Raw genomic sequence first — 8,245 nt, 5'->3', positions numbered from 1 at the left:
TCAGTAATTCAAGTTGGAAAACAAATCCTCCAAAAATCAAATTTTACTTTACTAAGTTTACTTCAAAGTTTATATTGTAAAATAAGCCGATATGCAAAAAGCCCCCTGACCTACACTAATTTTACAAACTCAAAATCACAAAAATCTGTTAATAAACAACTCACCAACTTCTCACGTCCACTTCAGATCTTCAGCTGTAGTCTGCACTAACTGTTTGTTACAATACTAGCATAAAATTACATAAAAACTAGAGCAAAAAAATGTGAAAATATGCAAGCTATTACTACTCATAATGATCAGTTCTGCCCAGTGGCCAGTCTCAGCAGCGCAGCCAGTAGTGTAGCCTGCGCAGGGGCAGCTCTAGGCTTGTGGCGGCCCTGGGCAGAGAAAGAATTGGTGGCCCCTTCGCCTGCCAATGTCAGTATGGTATCTTATGCACGGCGGATGGCCATGTCCGTTGCGGACACTGCATAGCCGCCTCGTGCTCATGACACGCTTCTATATGCATGTATCCGTAACTTGAAAACCAAGTGGCCCATGATATTATCATTACGGCAGAACGTTATAATACTACATATAGCTTACTGCTCCGACTCGAGCGACATTAGTAAATACAGCATACTAATTAACAAGAAACACAATGTTTTTCGGCCAAATTGCCATCAGCTATGTCATGATTTTCTCTTTCTGTTTTATATTCAATATATATTGGTGTGGCGGCCCTGTGCAGGTGCACAGTTTGCACATGCCTAAGGCCGCCCCTGCTGCAGCCTAGCACTTCAGTTGTGACACTGCGGCTCATTAACTTTGGTCAAGGCTCATGGCTATACTAGCAGAGGATGTTTCCGGTACCGTAATGCCATGGGAAAACGTGCTTTTGTCAGAAGGCATAAGTAAGAAAAGTCAGTAAGTAATGATGAAGACACAGAATGATTCAATCACAAACGATAGTAATCATTTTGTACAAGTTCAGTGCTAACTAGGATCTATCATGCGGGCTGCACAGATTTCCGTTGCGGGCCGGATGCGGCCCGGGGGCCGCGTGTTTGACATGCCTGTGTTAGAACATACTAGAAAGCCAGCAATAATTTTCCATGTTCATTCATCTGTGTTATTTTAGTAAATAATAAGATGGTAAAGAGTTGGTGTTTCTTTTAAAATAGAATGACAGTTACCTGAAGGTGTCACCCTTCATTCTTGTGTAATTTTGTGTGCTGCTGATTTAATTTAAAGTAAGATGTCCAGTGTGAAAGGAGTTTTCTCACCTGTTATTTGAGTCTAGAGGCCTGTTGTCCACCCAAACAAAAGTGTTCTCATTCTTCTGATCAGTCAGGCCAATCCAATAACCCCCATCATTAAAATCTTTCATTTTATTTTCTAAAAAATTCTGATAAGAAAAACAAAAATTCAGTGACTTTTTTCATGTAGGTAAACTCTAATAACTTGGTGTGTTCAGTTAGATTCCTGCATGACATAAAAACCTAGAAAAATAAGATTACCCCCCTTGCCACACACACACACACACACACACTCCTTGTTTGTTAAATCATTAATTAGAGACTAAGAGGCAAGGCTGAACAACTTGTCCAGTATAAAAGGGTGATAAAACACAAATTCAAACCTAAAATAATACAAAAATGAAAAGGAGCATCAGACTCAAAATCATACACTAAATCAAAACATTAGAATTGTCTGCTTTTATTCACCATCTAGCATAAAGTTAAAGTTAAAAAGCAATAATTTCTAAAATGTAGGCTTTTCTTTGCCTAAATATACTGGATGTATGTCCCCTGAAAATGCAAACAGATGTCAAAAGTCTGAGTTCTCCATCTTTTTTTTATACCAAATGGAGCACATTGGCTCACATAAGCAAATGTCAATGACGTTCAAGACAAACGCTGCATTCTTGAGCTAATGGAGACGTAGTAAACACAAGTGTCTCGTGGGGAAATTTTGAATGGACCTGAGGGGCATTAACAAGGTTGTAGAATTCAAAGAAAACTTTAATACTGAGTTCTAGCCTGTCAGTGACCTCATTGCAATATATATAATTACAAATTAAAATTCAGCTCAGCCAGAAGAAGCATTTAGTGTTTTATTTGAAGTGATGTGATAATTACTGAATGCTTTCATCAAAAAAAAGTAAAGCCAATCTTTAATTGCTTTTTGTACTAATTTATCAAGAGATCTACAGTGCACTTGTTGTCTGTCATTTATCTTGCAGACCAGGGGTCGGCAGCCTGCGACATGTGTGCCAAGCATGGCACGCAGAATGATTTCAATGGCTTTCGTCCTCACCTACGTTTTGCGTATGCGACTCACATGGAAATGGAAACCATGTGTTCAGTGCAGGCCATGGTACGTTAAAACAAACTTCTTGTTATTATATTTTAATTACATTTTGTGCATGCGACTCACAGTAAAGGGAAACCATGGTAAGTTAAGACAAACCTTTTTGTTATTATTAAGTAATATCCATCCATCCATTATCCAACCCGCTATATCCTAACCGCAGGGCTCACACACCCACCCATCAAGCAAACACCAGGGACAATTTAGGATCGCCAATCCACCTAACCTGCATGTCTTTGGACTGTGGGAGGAAATCCACACAGACATGGGGAGAACATCCAAACTCCGCACACGGAGGAGACAGAAAGTGAACCCAGGTCTCCTAACTGTGAGGCAGCGCTACCACTGCGCCAACGTGCCGCCCTATTAAGTAATATACTACCCTAAAATGACTCAAAAAAAGACAAAAACTTGATGTTCGCTCTTTTCAAGACTTATGGATGAATGAATATGGATTTGTACAACAAAAGGATCGTGTGTGCATTATGCTGTGAAAGTGTCGTGTGGCGTACATCAGGTGTACAAAGACATTATCAAACTAAACATCTGCCCACGTTTAAAAACTCTGATGAGAAAAGTGAAGCTATAAAAACGTCTGTTTCTGGCTTTAAGAAACAAACTACTTATTTTAGTCAAATAATTCAAAAAGTAAAAAAAAATAGTTATAAAAAAAATTAACAAAACCTTTTTTTCACATATGATCCTATGTATTTTAAAATATTGAATGACCAATGATATAATAACAAAATTAGCAGAATTACGTCGGAATCACATTGTAACATAGGATCGGCACGACACCGCTGAAAGGTTTCTGACTCCTGTCCTAGACCTTCACCTAAAGATGCACACAAAGATCCAAATCAGCCATAAATGTAATTGTTACTTTTCTTATGAAGGAGATTCCTGCTTTAGCATATAAACTGAAAGCCTTGCGCCAGCTGTCTGCAACACACTGAGTTTAATAGTCTCAGTGTTTCTTCTTGTAATTCTCTTTTAAAGGTAAGTGTAGATGTCCAGACATTTTAATCAATAAGATACTATTTCATTTCAAAAGAAATCTGATCTAGATATTTTTTTGAACAGCTAAGAAGTATATTTTTTAAGTCCACTAGGATAAAGAGTGTACCTGCTCCTCTGCACTTTCTACTATCACCAGGTGTCCACACATACTCATGCACTTCTCTTGGCTCGACTGCCAGTCCAGTAAATCGGTGGAGAAGAAGTAACACTTGGAGTGAAAACTCACCCAGCCCTCTGGACATAGAGAGCAAGTTTTTTCTGCTAATAATAAACACAAAAAGCATATGAAAATGAAGATTTGACCAAAGAGCTTAAATTGAGCTCACTTTGCAGTAATGCATTTACCTTGAGACATTTTTATAACAGGACTGATGCACTGCTTCAGTTTTCTACTCTCTGATAGCAGTTCAGCGTGGCTCTTATTCAGAATTTCGTATTGAGACTGAAAGGTAGCAAGACTTTCCAAATGATCACTGAAGTTACTGGTCAGGTTGTAATATGCAGTCTTTAACTCTTCTAGCTCCTGCTGCTTGTCATTGAGTGCTCTGAAATCTGAGGAAAGCAAATCATTTGAATACAATGAGTAATAACTAGAAATACGGCATTTAAACATCAGTTAAGGACAGCATTGTGATGCAGGGGATCACTGCCTTGCAACAAGGAGACCAGGGTTCGAGCCTGGAATGCTCTCTTCATGGAGTTTGTATGCTTTGTCTGAGACTGCATGGATTCTTTCCTGTGCTCCAGTTTCCTTCCACAATTCAAAGACATTCAGGTTAGGCAAATTGGCACAAGTAGATCATCCCGTGTGTGTGTGTGTGTGTTCATCTTTTGAAGAACCAAGTCTTGTGCCCAATGATTGCTGGGATTCCTTTGCCCTGTGATCCTGCCCTGAATAAGCAGGTTAAACAAATGGATGGCCGTCAACTGAGAATATTATTAATTTCTGACTGAAAAGGAACATTTGGCCAGGACAGTCAATCTGCCTAAACGTAGTCTGTTTTAGTAGATTAAAAAATGAGACAATCCACCAAAAAGATCACAGGTCAATCATTGCCTCTGATTGGCAAAGTAACCCTTTAAGTGATTAATTTAAAATATCACATTCAAAAATGATATGTCAGAAATGGTACTTTAGCACTATTAGAAAAGATTTTCTTTTTTATTTATCAAACACTTGAATTTGTTTACTCTATAATGTAATATCATGATAAGGTGGAGGAAGCTGGGACCATGCGCTGATTACAGTGAAATGCCACACCACCACACGACGAACCACCCGGATTGGGATTCGAGTGCGGTGGGTGACACCTCAGCACCATTTCATGATAAGCAGTGTCAATAAATGCATTTAACTTTAAAAGAATAATTTTTGTGATTAATTTTTATATATATATATAAAATTCAAATACAAAATAATTCAATACAAAGATTACAGTAAGGATGGCAAGTCAACATTTACAGTATATAATGTTTTGGACAAAGACCCATTTTTCCTTGATGTCCCCCTCCACTCCACAGTTTAAAATGACAAAGTCCGATGTGATTAAAGTGCACATTGCACACTTTCATTTAAGGGGATTTGCACACATTTTGGTCACACCATGTAGAAATGACAACACTTTTCATATATGGTCGCCTCATTTCAGGGCACCACTGCTATGGCAGGTATATTAAAGCAGTCATATTTAGCTTTTTGTCGTGTATCCCTTGCATGCAATGACTGCTTAAAGTCTGCGAGTCATAGTCATCACCAGGTGCTGAGGATCGACTCTTTTGCTCTACCAAAGCCCTAACACATCCATCTTCACCTCCTGCTTGTTTCAGGGACTTGTCCCCTTCAGTTTTCTCTTCAGCATATGGAAGGCCTGCTCAATTGGATTTAAATTTTAGAATTTTACATTTTTTAGCTTTAAAAATTTCTGTCTTTCCTCAGCAGTATGTTTGGAACATTATCTTTTTGTAGGATGAAGCGCCGTCCAGTGAGTTTGGAGGCATTTACTGGAATTTGAGCAGATCAGATGTTTCTATACACTTATACACATCATCGTGCCACTGCTGCCAGCAATTCCATCATCAATAAAGAGAAGTGTGTCAGTACCTATGGCAGCCACACGTGACCAAGCTCATCCCCACCACCATGTTTAACAAATAAGGTGGTCTGTTTTGGATCTTGGCCAGTTCCTTGTCTAATCTGTATCTATTCACAAGATCTTTTTCCAGAGTTCTGCAGGGTCCTTGAAGTTCTTTTTCTCCAAACTGTAATCTGGCCATCTTGTTTGGTGGCCAACTAGTGTTTGCATCTTGCAGTGCATGTGGCCTCTGTATTTTTGTTAATGAAGTCTCCTGCAGATAGTCATCTATGACACACACACATCTGCCTCCTGAAGACTGTGATGATCTGTCAGACATGTGTTTGGGGGTTTTCTTTACCGTAGTGAGGTTTCTTTTGTCATTAGCAGGTCTTCCGTGGCCTACCAGTCCCTTTGTGATTGCTGAGCTCACTAGTGTGTTCTTTCTTCTTAATGCTATTCCAGACAGTTTGGTGGATTTAGGGGATCCTAAGGTTTGACTGATGTCTTGGATAGACTTATTTTTGTTTTATAGCTACTTTGACTTTCATTGACACAGCTATCATACTGAACAGTGGCACCTACAGAGTACAAGGGGTAGAAGAAAGCCGAGGTATCTTATGAATCCATGAAATCTACCTGTCAAATCACAAACACTTGTGACGCCAATTGTCCCAAACATTATGAAAGAAACTGTGAGTAAACAGACATATTCCAAAATAATCATTAAAAGCATAATTATAGCATATCCCACCCAAATCAGAGATATTAGATAAGACCACATAAGTACCGTGAGTTATGCAAAACCCATCTTCAATTTTTTATGAAGACCAAGGTTTTATTTTACTTATTTTTTTATTAAAATATTTATTATAATAGAGAACAGGCAATCATTATGATTGGTGTTTTAAAGGTAAGAGTTCATTGTAGTTTTGAGTTTGTGTGAGATTTTAAAAATGAAGTTTAAATTGGACATCGATCTGATTTTTAGTAATCAAAATTCAGCTCAGGCCTCTTTGAGAAAATGCACACCAATAAAGATGTATTAATTGCATTGATTGTGCAATAACTACAAGGGATACTCATCTGTCCTGATGTCTTCACTAATGACACATCTCATTTCTTTTCTTTTGATAAAATGATTGTTTGCACCTCTCTCATAAGTGTGAAATGTCATAAATAGATCATTTCTTGATTTATTATTTTTTATTCAGGTCAAGGCTATTCTTAACTGGTCACATTATTGAACACTTCCAAACTCAATGTAAAATCATCAGTTAAACTATCTGTGTGTCTTTGGTGTGGGAGGAAAACCAGAACACCTGGACAAAACCCCATGCGGGTACAAAACAAATCTAAACAGACAGTGCTTGCATCACCCATTACTTTGGACCTGTGAGTTAGCAGCGTAAACCACTATGCCACTATGCTGCCCTATTCATAGATAAGTTCTACCACGTTTGAGAGCAAATAAAATTTGAATTGAATAACAAAAACAGAGTTCAAAATGATTATGAAAATTTTCTTTTTTTTGTGTGTAAATGCTAAAGCCAATATATTGTCTCATTACCTCATATATACATGATAGATAGATAGATAGATAGATAGATAGATAGATAGATAGATAGATAGATAGATAGATAGATAGATAGATAGATAGATAGATAGATAGATAGATAGATAGATACTTTATTAATCCCAAGGGGAAATTCACATAATCCAGCAGCAGTATACTGATACAAAGAAACAATATTAAATTAAATAGTAATAAAATGAAAAAAATTAAAATTAAAAAAGACAATAAGAGTAATGTTAGTATTTACTCCCCCGGGTGGAATTAAAGAGTCGCATAGTGTGGGGGAGGAACGATCTCCTCAGTCTGTCAGTGGAGCAGGACGGTGACAAAAGTCTGTCACTGAAGCTACTCCTCTGCCTGGAGATGACACTGTTCAGTGGATGCAGTGGATTCTCCATGATTGACAGGAGTTTGCTTAATGTCCGTCGCTCTGCCACAGATGTCAAACTGTCCAACTTAACTCCTACAATACAGCCTGCCTTACCAAAGTTTGTCCAGGTGTGAGGCGTCTTTCATCTTTATGCTGCCACCCCAGCACACCACCGCGTAGAAGAGGGCACTCGCCACAACCGTCTGGTAGAACATCTGCAGCATCTTACTGCAGATGTTGAAGGATGCCAACCTTCTCAGAAAGTATAGTCTGCTCTGACCTATCTTACACAGAGCATCAGTATTGGCAGTCCAGTCCAATTTGTCATCCAGCTGCACTCCCAGATATTTAAAGGTCTGCACCCTCTGCACACAGTCACCTCTGATGATCACAAGGTCCATGAGGGGCCTGGGCCTCCTAAAATCCACCACCAGCTCCTTGGTTTTGCTGGTGTTAAGATGTAAGTGGTTTGAGTCGCACCATTTAACAAAGTCTTTGATTAACTTTCTGTACTCCTCCTCCTGCCCACTCCTGATGCAGCCCACAATAGCAGTGTCATCAGCAAACTTTTGCACGTGGCAGGACTCTGAGTCATATTGGAAGTCTGATGTATATAGATTGAACAGGACCGGAGAAAGTACAGTCCCCTGCGGCGCCCCTGTATTGCTGAACACAATGTCAGACCTGCAGTTCCCAAGACGCACATATTGAGGTCTGTCTGTAAGATAGTCCACAATCCATGCCACCAGGTGTGAGTCTACTCCCATCTCAGTCAGCTTGTCTCTAAGGAGCAGAGGTTGGATGGTGTTGAAGGCGCTAGAGAAGTCCAAAAACATAATTCTTACAGCACCACTG

The 8,245-nt window shown here is 39.0% G+C and overlaps 1 protein-coding gene across 1 annotated transcript in view; it reads right to left on the bottom strand.

Moving 5' to 3' along the window:
* Nucleotides 1-1,212: 1,212 nt before the first annotated feature.
* LOC120528864 (asialoglycoprotein receptor 1-like) overlaps nucleotides 1,213-8,245 on the bottom strand; it is a 28,186-nt gene continuing 21,153 nt past the window's right edge. The window contains exons 4-6 of the mRNA XM_039752942.1: nucleotides 3,718-3,924; nucleotides 3,479-3,633; nucleotides 1,213-1,387 (exon numbers count right to left, since the gene is read on the bottom strand). Of these exons, the coding sequence (XP_039608876.1) occupies nucleotides 1,262-1,387; nucleotides 3,479-3,633; nucleotides 3,718-3,924 (488 nt within the window). The 3' untranslated portion in view covers nucleotides 1,213-1,261. The remainder of the gene's footprint in view (nucleotides 1,388-3,478; nucleotides 3,634-3,717; nucleotides 3,925-8,245) is intronic.

This window comes from Polypterus senegalus, chromosome 4 (genome assembly GCF_016835505.1).
Source record: "Polypterus senegalus isolate Bchr_013 chromosome 4, ASM1683550v1, whole genome shotgun sequence".
NCBI classification, from domain to species: Eukaryota; Metazoa; Chordata; class Cladistia; order Polypteriformes; family Polypteridae; genus Polypterus; species Polypterus senegalus.
Note: the sequence above shows the minus strand (reverse complement) of the source record. Positions and strands in the feature narration are given on the sequence as shown.